The following is a 21,963-nucleotide window of genomic DNA, read 5'->3' as shown; positions in this document are numbered from 1 at the left end:
AAAAAAGAAAGCTGGACAAAGACTAAGGATATTAGAAGAATTATTGATGCCTTTGAGCTGTGGTGCTGGAGAAGAGTCTTGAACATACCATGGACCATCAAGACAAATAAGTCTGTCTTGGAGTGAATGAAACCAAGTTTCTCCTAGAAGGTTAGGATTTGAAGCTTTGTCTCACATACTTTGGGCACGTGGCCCGGACGGGCCAGTCCTTGGAGAAGGACATCATGTTTGGAAGGGTGGAGCAATGGTGCAGGAGAGAAAGATCCCAGATGAGATGGATTGATACAGTAAATGGAGCAAATGGGACAAATGGGGCAGGTGTGTCGGAGCCAGTGAGACCGGATCAGAATAGGGCAGGCTTCAGAGCTGTTGTACATAGGGTCGCTAAGAGTCACAGGCGACTTGGTGGCACTTAACACGATGACATTTGAGTGATATGAAAGTAAAGTAGGCAGCATGAAGATACTCTGAGGCGGGACTATCAAAAAATCACAAGTCCAAAAGGAAATGGCAGAGAAATACAAAATTCTAGGGAAGGAAATATTTAAAGTGAAATTAGAAAGATTATGGAGAGTCAGATAAAGGATTGTAAAAAGGTGTTGCAGACTTATAGAATAGTAAGTATGTAGGCAGGTAAACACTTAAGTAGGACAGGATCTAGAAAAGCTAGGTAGTCTGACACACCTTGCTACAGAGTGAGTGGAAATACATTCAAATCCAAATCATCCAGTAAGGTTTGCCTCAAAGCAGTTATAGGCCAGCTTGTCTTTTAAACATCTGGCAGGAACAGCCAAACCTTTAACTGTGGCCAGCACAAATGCAAGAAGTCTCAGATCACACCTTGCCACCATTAGTCCACAGCAATGCCACAGTCTTTCCACGACCAGGGTCTCGCTCTCACTAGGGTCTTGCCACCCCAAGCCTTGCCTGTCTCAAGTTTTGCTCATCTCAAGTTTTGCTGCTAAGTGTGGAAAGCACTCTTTCACTTCTGCTAGCCCCACAGCTATTGGTGATTTGCTAGACCATGTGTCTGCAGTTAAGGTAGCAGGAGGCCAGAGGTGGCTAACTAATGGCTAAAAAAAAAGCCAAACTTAACACTAACATCACAAAGACCTACTTAAATTGCGGTTCTGAAGAGTACTGAATATCCCATGGGCTATGAAAACAACAACAGATAGGTCCTAGAAAGTGTGTGGCCAGAGTGCTCCTTTGAGGCAAGGATGATGAAGCTTCATCTTTCATACTTCAAACATGTTCTTTGAAGAACAACATCATGCTTAGAAAGAAAAATGGTAAGAGAATGAAAAGAAAGACCCTTAAGAGGCAATGACACTGACTGCTAATGGAGTGGCAGTTCTTTCAAACCAGTCAGCCATGCTGAAGAGAAAGACGGAATAGTGCTATTCTGTCCTTTAGGGTGTTACTATGCCAGATTCAACTTAATAATAGCAGTGGGTTTAGTGTTTGGGGCACACATTTTATTTCATTATTTGTTCTCCTCCTAGTCAGGCATGCTTTATGTTATACACACCTCACTCTCAGCTTGAGTTCTCTGACAGCGATACTGAGCAATTAGTCTGTCGGCCTGTGCAAGAGCAAGAGCTTTTGCTTCCAAGAGATCCTGGAGCCTGCTTTCTTTGGACTGTAAGAAAACGAACCACTAATCATCAGAATCATTTGCAGAAAAGCATTCGTTAAAATTTGTTTGTTATACAAAATTAGTTAGTACTCACAGCTAAAGTGGATAATTTCATCTCATACACATCCATTATGTCAGATATTCTCACATCATTAATCTGATCCTTTACCTAGTATTTAAATATAATAGAATTCAAGTCAGAAAATTTCAACACTCACAAAATAACAAAATAAATGTCTACCATGAAACTAGCGAATAAGAAAGTAAAAACACAACCCACAAAAATACAAGTCCCAAAAACAAAACTTTATCTACTACTTTGGACATGTTGTAAGGAGGGACCGGTCCTTGGAGAGGGACATCATGCTGGGTAGAGTGGAAGGACAGCGCAGGAGGGGAAGGCCAGCGCAGGAGGGGAAGGCCCTCTATGAGGTGGATTGATTCAGTGACTGGGGTAATCGGGATGGGTGTGTCAGAGGCAGTGCAATTGGCACAGGATAGAGCAGAGTTTAGGGCTGTTGTACACAAGGTCGCTATGAGTCACAAGTGACTCGACAGCACATAACAACAACAATATATCTTACCAGGTGGGCTGCAAGCAGTTCACTAACCTGCATAGTGCAGAACAACAGAATAACATCAACATTAAAGCCTAGTATGTTTGTAGGAATTTAAAAAGAAAACAAATTTCTCAAACTGTGAGATATGTGGGCATCTAGGACAAGAATGGAAGATGTGTCAGTTTCCTTTCTACTTTTTCCGAACATTAGTTTTATATTCTAAAATAAGCCTTAAAAATATTAAGCTTTTAATTATAGAGTTTTCCATTTAAAGTTGTTCAAATAAATATAAGAACTAGAGACGTCACTTAGCCGGTAGGTACCAGCATAGCCCTATTTACTAAGTGTCATTTTATCACTCACCACCACTCCAGATTGAAGTTTCTCTATTAATTCCTCAATGTTCAAAGCAGGAAGATTATCTTTTAAAAGTGGAGGGGTTAAACTCTTCACTGATGTTGGGAAACCGTGATTTACTGATTGCAAAGAAATCCTTCTGGGCATATGTTCTGCTTCTTGTTGTCTATAGGCATTGTTTGCTGCTATGCTTTCTCCAAGTCTGAATAGTAGAATCAAAAAGAAAAAAGAAATAATCAGATAAAATAAAGCAAAAGAAAATATTCAAATATTTTTTTGAAAGAACATTCTCAGTGACCATGATGAACGCAGGTTCCAGAGAGTATCTTAATTTGCAGGAAGATTCTTGTACTTTTTCCTACCTACAGTCATTTTTAGTAATTTTTTCTCTGGCTTGGATGCACTGGCAACCAGCAGTGTAAACGAATTCTAAATATTATTGAGCATACTGACTGCTCCCTTTCCCATTATTCTACATTTCACAATCATGGTAACACCGAAGTCAAATCTACTTCAATCATCTTAAAGACAGGTGTTTTGAGTGAGACTTTGCCTTCCTCTGTAGCTCCACGTCATACTCGCTGTCCTGTACGTGACAAAAACCTAAAAAGAAAATGCAGGGATACCAGGGGTCTCGCTATGCAGACTCCTGGACTCCCAGAAAGGCCTACAGATTGTGGGCTGTCCCATCATTCAGTAGAGCTGCAGGATCAGAATGCTAGATTTCCAAGGGATAGCAGTCATTTCACAGGGTCCCTCAGATCTATTATTTGTGTGTATGGGGCCCTGACCACCAACTACTCATATGCAAATTCAAGCTGAAGCTGAGGAAAATTAACCAAATCCAAGGCAACCAAAATATGACTTTGAGTCTATCCCACCTGAATTTCAGAGCCATCTCAGGAACAGGTTTGAGGCTTTGAACACTAATAAGCGAAGGCCAGATGAGTTGTGAGAGGATATCAAGGGTTGTTCTTATCCCAAAGAAAGGAGACCCAACAGAATGTGGAAACTACAGAACAATCTCACTGATTTCACATGCAAGCAAGATTTCACTGAAAATTATCCAAAAACGACTGGAGAGAACTACCAGAAGTCCAGGCTGGGTTTAGAAGGGGTCGTGGTACTAGAGATATTGTAGCTGATGTTAGATGGATCTTGGCTGAAAGCAGGGAATACCAGAGGAATGTCTGTGTTTCATTGACTATGCAAAGGCATTTGACTGTGTGGATCATAACAAACTGTGGCTGACTCTGAGAAGAATGGGAATTCCAGAACACTTGATCGTTCTAATGTGAAACCTATACTTGGACCAGGAGGCAGTCGTCAGAACAGAGCAAGGGAACACTGCATGGTTCAAAATTGGGAAGGGCGTACGTCAGGGATGCATCCTATCTCCATACCTTTTCAACCTATATGCAGAAGAGATTATCCAGGAGGCTGGGCTCTATGAGGAGAAATGTGGGGTCATGATTGGTGGACGATTTATCAACAACCTGCGTTATGCGGATGACATAACCCTGCTTGCTGAAACTGAAGAGGACCTGAAGCGCCTGCTGCAGAGTGTCAAGGACTGCAGCCTCCACTATGGATTGAGGTTCAATGTCAAGAAGACAAAGATTCTCACCACTGGACCAATTGGCAGCATCAGGATGGATGGTGAAGAGATTAAGATTGTACACAGCTTTAGTCTGCTTGGCTCCACAGTCAACACTCTTGGCACCAGCAGCCAGGAAATTAAAAGGAGCATTGCCATGGGAAAGTCTGCTGTTAGGGACCTCCCCAAAGTACTGAAGAGCAATGGTGTCTCTCTGGAGACTAAGGTGCGTCTGATACAGGCTATGGTCTTTGCAATCACTTGTTATGCATCAGAGAGTTGGACAATGACCAAGGAGGATAGAATGAGAATTGATGCCTTTGAGCTGTGGTGCTGGAGAAGAGTACTGAGAATACCATGGACTGCTAGGAAAACAAACAGATTTGTCCTGGAAAGGGTTAAACTGGGTGGCTCCTTGGAGGCAAGGATTCTGAGGCTCCGTCTAACATACTTTGGACATGTGAGGAGAGACCGGTCCTTGGAGAGGGGCATCATGCTTGGGAGGGTGGAGGGACGGCGCAGGAGAGGAAGGCCCTCTACAAGGTGGATTGATTCGGTGACTAGGATAATTGGAATGGGAGTGTCAGAGACAGTGTGAATGGCACAGGACAGAGCGGAGTTTAGGGCTGTTGTACATAGGGTTGCTATGAGTCGCAAGGGACTCGACGTCACATAACAACAACAACAACAACATGGGTCCCTGGGACCAGAAGGCACTGGGTGGATGGTCCTTCATTGGAAGAACAACGCTGAACGTGTTGGGATAGGTATTATCTTCTGACTGCAAATCCTGATCCAATTAACTCTGTATGGGATCTGAAATGGTATAAGCCCATGTGCCCACTCAAAGAGCACAAATCATAGTACAGAGCTCAGCATAGAGATAAGCAAATTGTGTGATAAAGGAGAAGCAGCAGTACCATGGAACTGTCTCCAAAATGATTTCAATAGCCTGTGAGAATTTTAGTTAAAGTTTCACACTGTGTTCCTTTTCACATAAATGACAAGGCCTTTGGAACCTAACCAAATAGCAGGTGAGAAGTAGCTGTACAAAGTTACTATGTACAACAGCTCCGAATCCTGCCCAGTCCTGAGCCAGTCTCACTAATTCCAACACACCAACCCCCATTGCCCCAGTCACTGTATTAATTCATCTAATCTGGGGTCTTCCTCTCCGGCACTGTCCCTCCACCTTCCCAAGTATGATGTGCTTCTCCTAGGACCAGTCTGTCCTGGCCATGGTGCTCAAAGTATATTAGATGGAGCTTCAAAAATCCTAGCCTCCAAGGAAAGACTTGGTTTCACCCTCTCAAAAACAGTCAGATTTCTTTTCTTGGAAGTACATGATATGTTCAAGACTCTTCTCCAGCTCCACATTATGACGACATCAATTCTTCTGTCATCCTTAGTCATTGTCCAGTTTTCTGACGAATAGCAGGTAGTTGAGAAGATCATGGCCTGGATCAGACACACCTTAGTCGCTAGACTGACATCATTGCTTTCCAGTACTCTGGAGAGGTCCATTACAGCAGATTTTCCCAAGGCTTTTTTTTTTTTTTTTTAAATGACCTGACTGCTGATGTTGAGTGTTGATTGTGGAGCTGAGCAAGCTGTAAACTATTAACCACTTCAATCTCTTCTCCATCTATCATGTGCTGCCAATTGGCCTAATGATGAGAATCTTTGTTTTCTTGATGTTAAGCTTGTCGATATAGAAGACTACAGTCCTTGACCTTCTGCAGGAAGCTCTTCAGGTCTTCCTCAGTTTCAGTAAGCAAGGTTGTGTTATCATAATGTAATGTAGATTATCGATGAGTCTACCTCCAATACTGATGCCACATTCCCCTCATAAAGCCCTGCTTCCCGAAAAATCGGGGTTGCATATAAATTGCAAATATATGAAGACAGGATGCATCCCTGACACACTCGTTTCCTGATTTTTGAACCATGCAGTCTTTCTCTGCTTTGTTCCAAGGACCTTCCTCATCCAACTACAGATTTTGTACAAAAACAATCAAGTGTTCTGGAGTTCCTATTTTCTTCAAGGTTAACCACAATTTATTGTGTTCCACACAGTCAAATGCCTTTACATAGTCAATAAAACATAGAAAGACATTCCTCTGGCACTCTCTGCTTTCTGCAAAGATCCATCTGACATTGACAATAATGTCTTTAGTGCCACAGCCTCTTCTTAACCCAGCTTGTATTTCTGGTATTTCTCTGTCAATGTACTGTTAGTAATTTCTGGATGATCTTCAGCAGGATTTTGCTAGTGTATGATATTAGTACTCTGTCGGGTCACCTTTTTTTGGAATGGGAACAAATAATGGATCTCCTCCAGTCAGTTGGCCAAGTAGTTGTGCTCCTGATATCTTGGCACAACTTGGTAAACACATCCAGGGCAGCATGTGCATGTTGAAATATGTCAATTGGTTGGTATTCCATCAATTCCTAGGGTTTTATTTTTTGCCAAGTTCTGCAGAGCAGCCTGAACTTCCTCCTTTATCACTATTGCCTGTTGATCTTATGTTGTTTCTTGAAATTCTTCTGTGTCAGCCAATTCTTTTTGGTACAATGACTTTGTATACTCCTCCCATCTTCTTTCAATGCTTCCTGAATCATTCAATAATCTATCTGCCCATAGCTTCCTTAAGCATTGTATCTCACAGCTTGAATTTGCTCTTCAGTTTCTTCAGTTTGAGAAATGTGGAGCGAGTTCAGCTTTTTTTGATTTTTGGACTCGAGCTCCTTGCACATTTCATTTTAACATTTTTGCCTTGTCTTCCCAAACTGCCTTTTGAAATCAGTTATTCAGCTACTTAACTTCTTGAGTTTTTCCCTTTTCTTTGGCTTCTTGGTGCTCTAGTGCAATATTCAAAGTCTCTTCTGACATCCATGTTGGTCTTCTTCCTTCTTTGTAAATGACTTTTTTGCATTCTTCATGAATGATATTCTTGATATCTTAACACAGCTCATCTGGTCTTCATTCTTTAGTGTTCAAGGCCTAAAACCTTTTCCTGAGCTGGATTTTAAATTCAGGGGGATATATTTTTATTCCTGTGGATATGATTTAACCTTCTTTAGCTTATATTTGCACTTGTATATGGTTAGTTGATGGTCTATTCCACAATCAGCACCTGGCCTAGTTTTCATTGCTGATTTCTCCAACAATTCCTTCCACAGAGGTAATGGATCTGATTCCCGTGCATCCCATCAGGTGAAATCCATGTGTTTAGCTTGTGCTTATGTTTCTTATTTGCAAGGAATAAATCATTAATCAGCATGTATCAGATGCAAAGCGAGCAAGCCACTAAAACATGGAGCAGCTTCAATGCTTCTATAGCAAAGCACCTCTATATTGTAACATAAAGGGAAGCTCTGATAATCTATTTTCTTATTAACTATTATAAAAATATATGAATGGCACCTAGGTTTTCCATAGTTCTTTAATTCTAAATATATGACCAGCTATATTAATTATTCTGAAAATCTGGTTTTCTAGATAAGTTTATAGCATATTATAGGGGGCTAGTAACCTTTTTCTTAATGATCATATAATAAGTGTTTTAGGCCTGAGGGCCCATTTAGTCCCTGATGAAACTCATTAACTCAGCTGTTGCAGCATGAAAACAGCAATATAAAAACAGATACATGTAGCTTTGTGCCAATAAAACTTTACCTATAAAAACAAGTTATATTACCTACTGGCTATGTTGTTGTGACAAGATGTTGAGTCAGAATCAACTCAATTGACCCTCCAGAAAGTTTTCAGAGACTATAGTAAATAAAAGTGATGATTACTTTTCATATAAATAATTGTGAAGAAACTCTTTCTATCAGAAGAGAAAGTAAAATGATAGGATGTAAGCATCCAGAAGCTACTTCAACAAAAAGAGGTAGTAAGAGATTGAGAGGAAAAGTGCCCTGTTAATACAGAGAAGTACCTGGATCCAGCCCATGGATGAGAATATGCTTGAAGTTTTCAGTTATAGGAGTTCAAAATCTGTCTTCCCTCTTCCTTTTAATTATCATTTAAAAGATTACTATTAAGAGTGAAATGCTCAATTTATCTATAACCTACCTACACTGAGGTTTGCTAAAGAAGAGATCATTTCAACTCACACTAAAGCAGGGAAATCTGGGAGTGGTGCAGCTTCCAATAATAATCCCAGTCCAATCTGTACTTGTTCTCTGTTATCTGAAGTTAAAGCAAAAGCCAAAGGAGTAATCACACGTGAATCCTAAACAAATCAGAAACAGAAAATAAGAAGTAAGTTAGTTTGCAAAAGAAAAAGAATAAACAATGTCAGGAATTTATGAGGAGCGTGAGTAAGCAGAGCTAATTACAAAATATTATAGGCGGTTCGAATCCACCAGATGCTCTGCCGAGGAAGGAGGGACAATCTCCTCTTGTACCAGTCAGATCTGATTTGACGGTACACTCACACAAAAATAAAACAAAAATTAAAAAAAATATTATAGGCAAACTCTAATGTGTTTTTTTCTGATAACGATTGTACGATTACTCTTTACCTTGCTATGACTATGTGAATTGTTTTACAATCAAAGTGAATACTAGCTTAAAAAAACTGTGGCAAAAATTTTTATCTTTCACAATGTTTCTTTGAAAATCATATCTTAAATATTATGATGAATATAAAATCTCAACCATAACAACACTTTTAACCCTCATGTAGAAGAGACATTTTAAAATGGCTTATGTATTTCGAAATTGAGTAAGGTCATAAAATAAAGGTAAAATTAGCTCAAGCTAGAATACGTAATTTTACTAAAAGTTTAAGTCTTTCATGTCAGTAAATATTTTACATTAGTACTGTAAATCCTAAATTATCTATTATGAAAAAAAATCTAAGAACTGACATAAAATCCCTTTAATACAAATGTTAAAAGTACACAGTAACAAGTTATTAGCAGAGGGAAGACAAAAATACAAGCATTGTGAAATTATCAGCATTTTTAAATATTAAGTGCCATGTAACTATTCTAGTATAATTCAACTCTACAGAACATGCTACGTTCAGGCATTTATTTTCATAACCTCTGACTTCCCTTCAAATTCCTTCAAGGAGTAGAATTATTATTCCACTTTGCCACATGGAACAGTAGCTCAGGGAGGTGAAATAACTTATTCTTGGATGCACTGGCTAAAAAATGGTAGAAGTCAACATCCGAACCCATTATGTTCACAGAACTTACAAGCACATTTAAAGTTTTACTTTTGGCTTCTGCCACGACTATATATACGCACAACAGCCATTTCTGTAAGTTTACAATATTAATAAATTATTTAGACATACTAGTTAAACATCTTTTATAAACCAGGTACTGTGAATAATATGAAGAATTTCAAGGCAGATAAAGTAGTTCTTAATGAACTACCAGAGAGCCTGGGGCCCGGGTAGTATGGTACACTCCATGATGGGTCCAAGACCAACACATATCTGTCTGAGGGAGTTAAGATGGAGACGTCTAAGGTAGATCTTCTCCTAGAAAGATTTATAACCCTGGAAATCAGATGGAGAGAGAGGTGCTGAAATTGACTTGATGATAATGAATCTAGGCTTTGTAGAGCTACCATTGTCACTGTCAACCAAAAGAACTGACACAGCCACTGCAGCAATGAGCTCAAGGATGTCAGAAATTGTGAGAATGGCACAGGATAGGAGAGGGTTCAGAATGGTTGTAGGGTCGCTATGGGTCATACTCAACTCCACGGCACCTAATTCCATGGCATCAAACACAGTCCGATCTTTCTTTCTTGGAGCTTTTTATTCTCTTATAATTCTGATAAGACAAAAAAAAACCTCCTCCAAAATCAACCCCAAAATACATATATCCTCTAAAACTGCCAGCAGAAACAAGTGAAGAACCTCGCAATCATGACACAAGGAATAGTAAGATTGAGGATGCATATTATGAACCCTTGAATCAAGATCACTTATGTTCAGTTTCTGTCAAATTACACAAAACGACAATACAATAAGAAAACTGTAAGTACTTAAGACATTCAACAACAAGTTTTCTTTTGATAGTCAATTCTAAGAAAAAATATCGTTAACATCATGTCAGAAAAATATACATTAGTAAGTCTTAAGTATGAATGTTAATGTTTAGAATTTAAACTCACCTGAAGGATTTTGTAGAAGCTAACCTCCATACCAGGAACCAGCTGTTTAAGTTTGTTCATCAAATCAAGAGTTTTCAAAATTACATCAGCAGCAAGTTTGCTTTAAAAGTAAGTTATAGGGAAAAAAATTGTTTTTAAAAGTTTTACTTAAATTAGGTAACTCAAAAGTTGTCTAAAAGCTTATTTCATCCCAGCTAATTTTACAGATAAATTGCAATGCTTCTGAGAGCTGGATAATGAATCAGGATGACAGACAAATAAGTGATGCCTTTGACCTGCAGTGTTGGAGAAGAACACTGAACATCCCATGGACTGCCAAAAGAACTAACAAGTATGTCTTGAATAAAGTGCAGCCAAAGTGGTCTTTGGAGGCAAAGATGATAAAGCTTTGCTTCACATACTTTGTTCATGTTGCAAAGAGAAGCTACTCTTTGCAGAGGAACAGCATGCTTGGAAAGGCAGGAGATCGGTAAAAGAGAAGACAGCCTCAACCAGATGACTGCCACAATGGACTCTAGTGTGTTAGGAAGTTTGCAGATGGCACAGGATAAGACAAAGTTCAGAGATGTTGTACTTGACTTAATAATGAGAATATACCTAATAATAATAATTTTACAGAAAGGAGCTCTGGTCGCTTGGTGATAAGGAGTTGTGCTGCTAACCCAAAGGTATGTGGTTTGAATCCACATACCTAGCTGCTCTGCAAGAGAAAGATGGACAATTTCCTGTGCAATACACTGACTCTGAAAACTCACTTACGGGTCAGCTAAGAATTAGTTCTGACTTGGCAGTACATAACAACAACTACAGAAATAAAATGAGTGATTCTTACTTGACTTTGAACCTCAAGAAGGGAAAATACACGTTATAAAATAAAAATATTATAGAGATCAACATCCTTATAACCCATACCCAAACATGGCATATTAGCATTAATAACCCAAGTTTAGACAATGTTCATTATTCTACTTTCAAATATTAACATCTTTCAACTTTTGCTTCAAAATTAGCAGTACTGTCAGTAGTATGACCTACTTCTCAGCTATGTCACTGGAATATCAACACGAGAGGGCAATCTTATATGCACTGCGTGAATTATACTAGGCTGTTCTAAATTTTGTAGCTTAAAAGGAATCTAAGAAAATAAAAAATCATCTGCTCTTGAACAATCATAGATAATTATAACATTCATGGAACTATGAACAAATCATAGTGTCTGGCATTTAGAATCCTCCAAGACAGAATAAGTGAATTTAATTTATGAGGGAGTAATGGCGTACATAAAACAATATTCTCATTACTGTCAGTGAAAAATCCACCTTTAATTACTAAGAAGACCCATCTCTGTTAATAGGAAGCTGTCAGCAGTAAATTATTTCTTGTAGTAAAAGTACTCATTTTTTTCTTCACTTAAACATGCAAAATAAATACAAATTTAAAGAAGTTGTTGTAAAAAATGTTCTGAAATTCTTAAAACAATTACCATTAATAAAAACAAAATAAACTTAAATAAAAAATGCTGCATGATGAATGTTTTTCTTCAAAAGCATATAATCTATAAATTTAATAAAAATACCTTCATCACAAAAATACTTGCCAATTCTCTGCAATACTTTAAGCTACTATAATATAACCAACATGATTTTCAAAAAATTATAAAAATCACTGCCATAAAACTGTAACTTTTAATTTTAGTAACTTTGCCCTTATTATTTTGCCAATGAGGCTTCCATATACTTACCACAATTCAGAATCTGCTACCTTTGTTCCAAACCCCAGGTCAATCTTGCCATATGTAAACTGTTGTTCTATCAGGGTGGTACATTTAATAGTCGTCAGGATTTTTGCAACATGCATTTTGAGAGTATCATCTCCACAGAGAGGTTGATTTTGTTAAGGGAAACAGAAAAACATCTCAAAGTAACTTCTTGTTGTGTGCTGTGAAGTCGCTTGTGACTCATAGCAACCCAATGTACAACAGCCCTAAACTCTGCTCTGTCCTGTGCCAATCACACTCTCTGACACCCCCATTCCAATTACCCCAGTTACTGAATCAATTCACCTCATAGAGGGCTTTCCCTTCTTGCACTGTCCCTCCCCACTCCCAAGTATGATGTCCCTCTCCCAGGACCAGTCCCTCCTTACAACATGACCAAAGTATGTTAGACAGAGCCCCAGAATCCTTGCCTCCAAGGAGTCATCCAGTTTAATCCTCTCCAGGATGAATCTGTTTGTTATATTTGTATAATATAAACACTTTAAAGTATTTGGAGTTCTGGTAAGGTGAAAACTAAGGTGAAAGTACTGAAATACTAGCCAGAAGGTTGGCAGTTCAAGTCTACCACAGAGCTACTTCAGGAGAAAGTCCTTGTGATCCACTGCCAAACAAGTCTTGAAAACATAAACAGCAATAATTGTACTCTGATACTCAGGGCTGCCATGAAGCAGAAGCAATCTGGCTAATCAACAAACTGGTTAGCTTATTTACGAAGATTTCATACAAAGCATTCCATTGCAATTCCATGTATTTAGTGTTATATTAGTTCCATGACAGATAAGAATCTAACATTCAAGAAATTCAAGAGGCTCAAAAAGATACAGATAAGACTAGTACCGAATGTTTGCCTCAAAGAGAAAAACAGAAAAAAATATTTGTCTTTTCTGCTGTCCATAGTCACTATTCATCGCAGGCAACTCAACAGCACATGACAACAACAACATGCTATATTGATTGTATTTTTATTTAAGACTCTTGTCTACAGTCAACAAGACCTCAGGGAGGGCCTTTGTATTTAAAAGTTGGTTGTTATATTTTGGAGGAACATTCTAAGTGGTATCAATTCTATCAATATGCTGTATTGCTGTGATGCTGAACCTTGTGCTATTGGGGTGTCAAAGGTCTTAACGGTTGCCCATGGTAGACAAGTGTTTGGTGGAGCTCCCAGTTTAAGACAGGTTTGGAAGTAGGAGTCCCATCCATTTCCTAAACAACATGTCTCTGGAAAGTCTCTGAACTTTGATAAATGACAATAGTTATTGAAAGACTTCAGGACTTCTGTTCATAGAGTCGTGCTCAACTCGATGACAATCAACAACAACAGCTGGATGTTAATTTTTTGTTTGCAACAATCACAATAGTTCAAATTCTTAATACAGACACACACACACAACCCCCCTAGTTCAAGCTGATTAGATTATATGGACATAAGGATCTGGTGTTAAAATTTAAAAGTCTTCCACAGGTGGATTCTCAGTTACAGTTGAGATCCACTGTTATCAAATAACAAAAATTAAGAAACCGTCCATAGAAAGATTAAAAAGGTGGCATTTAGTCTAAGATACAACAAAAGAAAGCAAATTTTAGTTGTTTTGAAATATAAGGAAATTTAATTAGAAACTATAAGAGATATGGCTGCAACATAAAAGCTCACTGCACATAAGAAACAACAAATTAAAAACAAAAACAAAAAAATTAAGAAGAAACAACGAATTAAAATAATATTTAAAGAATTTGGACATAGTTAGCAATTTGCAATCAGTTATTCTTAAAAAAAAAACCCACCTAAACTTAAAACAAAGACATAAGGAAATCATTGTATACAACCAAATGTGATGCTAACTGTTTTCAAAGGCTTCCCTCCCTTCCAAAATGAGTTAATTTTTCTATTTATACTGGTCTTCCTCCCCCTTAATAAACAAGTGTTGTCATAATATTTAGCAAAACATTTATAAAGAATGATACTCATTTTTCAAACACAAAACTAAAAGGAAACCCCAATCCAACAAAACACAGCTAAAATAATAACCACCACCATTCCTTATCTTCTCATAGTCTCCAGTAAAAAAAAATGGCACTGTTAATCAACCAGAAGAAGCAACTGGCCACAAAATCTGATGATGGATTCACAAGTAGGAATAGAATTATCATTTTAAGGTACAATTTCTATTATTAATTTGTGGTGAAAAATGTTCAAGGCAAGTTTGAAAAACTTTAAAAAAAATACATTTCAATACTGGTTTTACACAGAAAACAAAGCTTTTTAAAGTTCGCTGAAAATAAAGACAAAGTGACTAAGTGCAATGTTGTTATGTGCTATCGAGTCAACTGAGACTCACAGTTGAACCTATGCACACTAGCTCTGAACTTTGCTTAAAACTGAGCCAGTCTCATCATCTCTGACACACCTATACCCATTACCCCAATTACCGTGTCAATCCATCTCATCTGGGGTTTTCCTCTTCTGCACCCCTTCATGCATGATGTTCTTCTCCAAGGACTTGTCCCTTCTGGCAAAATGCCAAAGTGTGTGAAGTAGAGCTTCAAAATCCTTGTCTCCAAGAAGCAGCTTGGTTTCACCCTCTCCAAGACAGACCTGTTTGTTCTCTTAGTGGTCCATAGTATGTTCAATACTCTTCTCCAGCACCACAATTTAAAGGCATCGATTATCCTACTGTTATCCTTCATCACTATCCACCTCTCTGATGCATAGAAAGTAACTATGAAGACCATGGCCTCAATCAGGTGCACCTTAGTCTATAGATTAACATTATTGCTCTTTAGCACTTTGGAGAAGTCCCTGACAGCAGATTTCCCTGATGTCATTCATCTTCTGATTTCCTCACTACTGGTGCCAAGAGTGTTGATTGTGGAACCAGGCAACCTGAAATTGTTAACAATCTCAATCTCTTCTCCATCTATCATGATGTTGCAAATTGGCCCAGTGGTGAGATCTTTGTTTTCTTGATGTTGAACTTCAGTCCATACTGAAGTCCTTGACCTTCTGCAGCAACCGCTTGAAGTCCTCCTCAGTTTTGGCATGTGAGGTTGTGTCATCTGTATAATGAAGGTTGTTGATTGATGAGTCTTCCTCCAATCTTGAAGCCACATTCTTCCTCATAAAGTCCAGCCTCCCAAATAATCTGTTCTGCATTTGGATTGCAAAGTTATATAGACAGGACACATCCCTGACACACTCCTTTCCTGATTTTGAAGCATGCACTGTTTCCTTGCTCTATTCTGAGGACTGCTTCCTGCTAAAAGGCTAAAGAAAGAAATGCAACACTATGGGAAAATGAGAGGTTATTTACATAGTTATTATGATCACAGAAAAGGATATTTAATAAAACGTCAATAGCTCTGGCCATCCTTTCACATTTTTTCCTTATTAAGATCTCATCTAGATTTTGTTCTGTAAACTGAAGCTGATCAAGGATTGAAGGTAGCAGAAGAGTCACAAAACGATCAGCTGAGGAACAGTTAGCAGTGTCTATCACATCCTGGAGAATTAACCAACAACAAATAAAAATGTTACACAAAATGCAGAAATGGTTATCATTAAACATCAATGATCTCAAGAAATTTCTTAGATATACATCTGTATTTCGTGATTTGATTTTTCTAACAGCAATCCATCTTTTCATCCAATCTTAAATCAATAAAGTTTTATAATTTCATAAGAAAAATGGACTAAGCCTGTGATTTTTTTCTTAAATATTCTAAATTGGAAATGTTTTCTGAAAACCAATTTCTTGAATTTGACAAATGTAATCATAACAATTAAATAATGATGCTAATCATAATACTCTGGTGGCCAAGTGGTTAAGAGACCGCTCTACAATCCAGAAGGCACATGGTTTAAATCCACCAGCTGCTCACCAGGAGAAGAATGGGCAGTCTTCTACCAGTGATTAAGTGCCTCTAAAAACCTGCTGAAGGGTCAGCTAAGGATTGGTTAGGACTTGAGGACACACATAACAACAGCAATCTTAATACTTCAACAGTTAATAAAGACAGTATATAATATTTGCTGATGGCAAAACAGACTATACTAATAGTCAAATGATGTTACAAAAAAAAGGATAATGTTACAAAATAACCAAGTTAGAAATCTTTTTTAAAAAAATATAAATTGAGTGAGTATAAACATAAGCTAAGCTTTCTAATGAAAAACAAACACTCATGCATAGTAGGGGGAAAAAAATTCAACTGCTGAAATTCTGTAGCTGAATAATATACCAAGTTCTAGATCTGCTAGAAATTGAGAACTTTTCCTAAAGCAAATGAATCACTAGAAGTATACTAGAAAAACTTCTGAAAAACAATTGTTAATTCAAAGTGGGAAAGTCAACTTGTCAATCACCCTGTTACCTCAAATATTTCCTTGAACAACTGCAATGCCAAAATAGAGCAGTTGTCTGGTGTGTCCAAGGGCTGGCTGGACCAACGAAGTATAGCCACAGTGGGCTCTACACATTTAGAACGGTTTCCAAGCACCGTGTTGCTGGGTGGCTGTTCAAATATCATCTCAGTGAGCACGTGGCGCAGCCGAGTTACTGAACAGAAGGCAAGAAGTAATTCTAAAACCTGTGTAACATAAAATCCTCATTAAATATCAACTTCATTGGACTTTCAAGTATAAAACAATACAACGATGAAGCTGAAAAGGACTTTTAATTATTCTTCAGTATAAATGATCACAAATTTGATTAAAGTACAGAAAATCACAAAGGAATTTTTCAAATACAGTCATTTATATTACCATGATGAGAGTAATGGGTATTCTCTGCTAGGCAGTGAGTAGGGAATAGGAGGTCTTTTACGATTCTAGTAATGCTGCTTCTTGCTTGATCTGAGCCTTTATCATAAAACTTAGTGAAAGTTCAGTTTGTGAAAATTTAGTTCAGTACCTTAAATTTTTTCTGTAATTTAATTTTTTAAGTTTAAAATGAAACAAAATGTTATGTTTTCACATACCTTTATAGAAGAATCAGAATCCTTCCTATTAAGAAGACCTAATACTTGACTAAGACATGAGGAAAAGTGTTCATACCTAGGTTTAAAGTAAAAGAGATTAAATGGTAATTATGCAATCAATCTATTAAAAGGCAGTTATCTATAAGATAAATATAAACTATATGCTCATTTTCTATCACTTATTTATTTTCGGTTTTTAATATTGAACATAATCTTTGTGAAGTTTATACCTAAAACCACAAACAACCTAACATCACAGTAAATAGAAATTAGACCTGTCATTTATTGAAAATAGGCATACTTCATTTAACTGTGTTTTGCAGACATTTCAAATTAAAAGTCTGTGGCCATCACTGTCAAGCAAGTCTAAGTGCCTTGAAAAACATAAGTTTCTAAAAGCTTGCGTTTATATCATTTTTGTCACACTGTGGTAATTCTCAAAATATGTCAAACTTTTTCATAATACTATTTAGCATTACTATTATTTTATAGTAATAGTAATGCTATTACTATTAACAATGCTATTACTTCCATAATGCTATACTTCCTTAGAAAACAGTATAGTGTAAACAACTTGTATATGCACTGTTGTGTTGGTGTTGTTGTTAAGTGCCACTGAGTCATAGGCAACTCATAGCAACCCTATGAACGAAAATCCTCAACACTTCTGTAACTTTCATCCTTTCTCCAGGTTCAGAGGGTTTCCGGAGGCGAGCTATTTACAGAAGTGGATGCCACTCCTGCTTCCATGCTTATTTTAATCGGAGAGCTCCACCAAGGGTAATCATTCTTGCATTTGACACATCAGTGTCACAGTGTTCAGCTTCACAGCAACCACAAGTTACCTCTGTATGGCAAGTAGACATACCAGGGCTATACGACCTCTCTTCAAGAAGCAAGAGGCCACATCCAGCTGACACTGAGATTCACAAGACTAGGAAACCAAGAAAATCATGTGATGTGCCTTAATGAGATATTTATTTTTGAGGGCTAAGTTAAATAAACTCTTTAAGATAACTTCTTACTCTAGTACAACAAAGACACAGGGAAAATATAACTTAAGATGCTAAACACCAATTTTTACTTTGAAAAACAGTTGCTTTTTTATTTCAGAATATAAACAATATGAATTCCATGAAATACCACAAAGATAGGATATAAAATTACATTATCCCATTTTATCTTAAAATATGAAGGGTACAATGAAACAAATACGATGCATTTTTTATGCACAGTAGACAAGGCTTAAAGGCATGTTAAGGGGACTGTTCCTATAAGCTTGTTTATATTTACAGATGTTATTTTCTTTACTAGGTTTGGTTATAACTTAGACATTATAATATCATCCTTTCTAGTTTTCTCATATTTTATCAGAGTTTTAAATGTTAATGTTTTACTCAAATTAATCTTATGGTTTCTTATTGTAAGAGGTTATATATATACTCCTGGTTTATCTTCAAATTATATCTGTAAAAATTCTTTGAGACTAGACAGTCTTATCTCATTCAACAACTTTAATTTTTTGACTTGCAGAGGGGAAAATTCTTGTTGGTTTTCAGGTCATGTACAAGTCTTTTTTTAATAAAATTATTTTATACTGGGTTTACTTACAAAAAAAATCACATTGAAAGGATCATGTAGTACTTATAGTTTAAAAATGGTTTTAAAACAGATTAATCAAGAAAATAAAATTAAACCAGTGGTTAAGAAAATGTGCTACAATACTAAAGGCACGCAGTTCAAATTCATCAGATGCTCTGGGGCAGAAGCATAGCTGATCTCTTCAGAGGCAATATACTGCCTCTGAAAACACACTGGAGGGTCAGTTATGGGTCAGTTTGGACTCAACGGTACATTACAACAATAGAGATCCAAGATAAAGATTCAAAAACATATAAGCATATGCATATTTAAAACTCTGCTGTAATTTTTATTTCAAGGCAAGGGAGCAAACACAGTGGACACAATATACCAAAACCTTTAGATGTAGTCTACCATGTATCAACAGAATTGATATTTCTTACATCTATGATGATACATGCCTGATTTGAGGCTAAAGAAAATTAAACCAAGGTCATAAGAACTGACCTTCAGCCTATCCCACCGGGATTTAAAAAGCATCTCAAGAATAGGTTAGAGGCACTGAATACTAATGATCAAAGACCAGAAGCTGTGTTATAACATCAAAGATATCATCCATAAAGAGAACAAAAGGTAATTACATAGCAGAGGAGAAAGACCAAAACGGATGTCAGAAGAAACTCTAAAAATTGCACTAGTGCATCAAAAAGTTAAAATAAAGGGAAGTGATGCTGAAGTAAAAGAGCTGAAAAGGGCTGCACAAAAGACAAAGTATTAAAATGGAATTTGCAAAGAGCTGGAGCTGGAGAACAAAAAGAAAAGAACTCACTTGGGATTTCTCAAGCGGAAAAAAAGTTAAAAACAAATCCAAGCCTTAATACTGAGAGATACTCTGGGCAAAATCTTGAATGATCCAGGAATCATCAAAAGAAGATGGAGAGAATACAGAGTGGCAGTACCAAAAACAAGTGGGCAATATTAAAACATTTCAAGAATTAGCATATGAAACAGAACCAATAGTTATGAAGGAAGAAATTAAAATTACATCGAAGGCATTGGCAAAAAAATAAGACCCTAGGAATCAATGGAGTATCAATTAACATGTTCCAACTAATACGCAGCCAAGGTTCTGTTGAGATGTGATTACCAGTCTGTCCAGGGAAACTTGGAAGACAGCTACCTGACCAATTGAGTAATTTGTTCCTATTTCCAACAAAGGTGATCCAAGAAAATGTGAATTCTGGAGTAATATCTTTGCAAGCAAAATATTGCTGAAGATCATCCAAAAGCAGCTTGAACAGTACATTGAGAGGGAGGTTTAAGGTGGATTTAGAAGAGGTCATGGCACCAGGGATATAACTATTGATGTCAGCGGAGTCTTTGCTGAAAGCAGAGAATACCAGAGGAATATCTATCCATGTCTTATCAACTATATGTAGGCATTTGACTGTGTGAATAACAGACTATGGCTAACACGGAGAACAAAGATCTCAAAAGAATTACATGGAAACTAAATCTAGACTAAGAAGCTTTTGTACAAACAGAACAAGGGAATTCTACATGGTTTAATTAAAAAAAAAAAGTGTACCTTAGGTCTATATCCTTTCACCATACCTATTCAATCTGTATGCTAAGCAAATCTTCAAGAAACTTGACTTTATGAAAAAAGAATATGGCATCAGGATCAGCAACCTGTGTTATGCAGAGGTCATAACTTTACTTGCTCAAAGTGATGAGGATTTGAAACATTTGCTGTAGAAGATTAAAGTCTACAGCCTTCAACATGGATTGCATCTCAACATCAGGAAGACAAAAATTTTCACCACTGGGCCAATAGGTAGCTTTATGACAGGTGGAGAAAAGACTGAAATTATCAATGATTTCATCTTACTTGGATCTACAGTAAGTAACCTTGGTACCAGCAGTTAGGAAATCAAAAGATGTGACTCGTTGTTAATGTCTGCTATCAAAACTTCTCCAAAATATTGAAGAGCAATGATGGCAGTTCAAAGACTAGAGTGTGCCTAATTCAGGCCTTGGTCTTTTCAATAACTTGCTATGCATCTGAGAGCTTGAAAATGAATAAGGTTGTCACAAGAATCACTGATACCTTTGAGATGTTGTTTAAGAGAAGAGTACTGAGTATTCCATGGACTGCTACAAGAGTGAACAGGTATGTTTTGGAGAATGTGCAACCAAAGTGCTCCCTGGAGACAAGGAAATGAAACAATGAAGTGTTATCTCACATACTTTGGGCATGTTGTTAAGAGGGGCTATTCCTTTTAGAAAGAGACATCATGCTTGGAAAGGTGGAGGGTCAGCAAAAGAAGACCTTCAACCAGCTGAATGCCATGGTGATTACATAAATGGACTCAAGTAGGTAAGAGGTGATAAAGATGTTGGAAGATACAACCAGGTTTAGATCTGTTATTCATAGGGTTTCTCTAAGTCGTACTTGATTTGATGGCACCTAACAACAAAAACAACTTATGTACAAAGGCAGTTTTATACATTACAAACATGTTTTGATATGAAAGAAAAAAGGTTCTAATTTTAATCTAGGAGTCTTACCTGGTAAGATAATCAGCAATTTTAGGATTTTTAAGGAGATCCATTAGCAGGTCCACTGAATACATTCTAGTTAGTGTACCATCACCATTTACAAGAATATTAAATATCAATTGAAAAGTCTGGTGAATGTTTCGGGCATGGAATAGCTTAAAAAAAATAGAAAAGTATATTACACATAACATGAAGTGGACGTTATTCTAAAATGCTGCAAAAGATTTCAATAATGTCTAATGTATTAAAAATTATGACCTATGGAGGTATTATCTTTATAGATAGTTTAACAAATCATATTTACCTTTTCCCCAACCTCTTCATTTAATGTCAAACTGGATAGTATCGAAAGTGCAAACACAACCACGGTTAAACTACTATGGGCCAAGTATGTTATAAGAGTTCGATAAAAGGATTTCACCTTATTCTGAGGAGAGAAAAAAAAATTAAAAATTAGATGGAAAAAAATCAGAATTTTGTATTTTGGCTTAAAAGGCACATCTTGTAGAGCAAGTGAAAAAATACTATTAAATATTAAAATTCTATTGCAAGTTATTGTCACCTTTAAGAGATGTTTTATGATAGGTAAAAGGCATGGAAAGAATTTTTACCAAAGAAGATATTCGGACAGCCAACAGACACATGAAAAAATGCTCAAAATCCCTGGTAATAAAAAACCACAATGAAATGCCATCTCGTTCCAGTAACAGTGGCAAAGTTTAATGAGACACCAAGTAATAAATGTTGGGAGAGGAAGTGATGAGA

The 21,963-nt window shown here is 37.0% G+C and overlaps 1 protein-coding gene across 1 annotated transcript in view; it reads right to left on the bottom strand.

Moving 5' to 3' along the window:
- Nucleotides 1–21,963, bottom strand: part of KIAA1524 (KIAA1524 ortholog) — a 63,217-nt gene that overhangs the window by 15,549 nt on the left and 25,705 nt on the right. The window contains exons 11-16 of the mRNA XM_006889995.1: nt 12,043–12,184; nt 10,302–10,401; nt 8,276–8,394; nt 2,563–2,758; nt 1,734–1,808; nt 1,532–1,642 (exon numbers count right to left, since the gene is read on the bottom strand). Coding sequence (XP_006890057.1) covers nt 1,532–1,642; nt 1,734–1,808; nt 2,563–2,758; nt 8,276–8,394; nt 10,302–10,401; nt 12,043–12,184 — 743 coding nt within the window. The remainder of the gene's footprint in view (nt 1–1,531; nt 1,643–1,733; nt 1,809–2,562; nt 2,759–8,275; nt 8,395–10,301; nt 10,402–12,042; nt 12,185–21,963) is intronic.

Source organism: Elephantulus edwardii, unplaced genomic scaffold (genome assembly GCF_000299155.1).
Source record: "Elephantulus edwardii isolate Elephantulus edwardi_28Jun2011 unplaced genomic scaffold, EleEdw1.0 scaffold00085, whole genome shotgun sequence".
NCBI lineage: Eukaryota > Metazoa > Chordata > Mammalia > Macroscelidea > Macroscelididae > Elephantulus > Elephantulus edwardii.
This window is presented reverse-complemented; position numbering and strand designations above follow the sequence as displayed.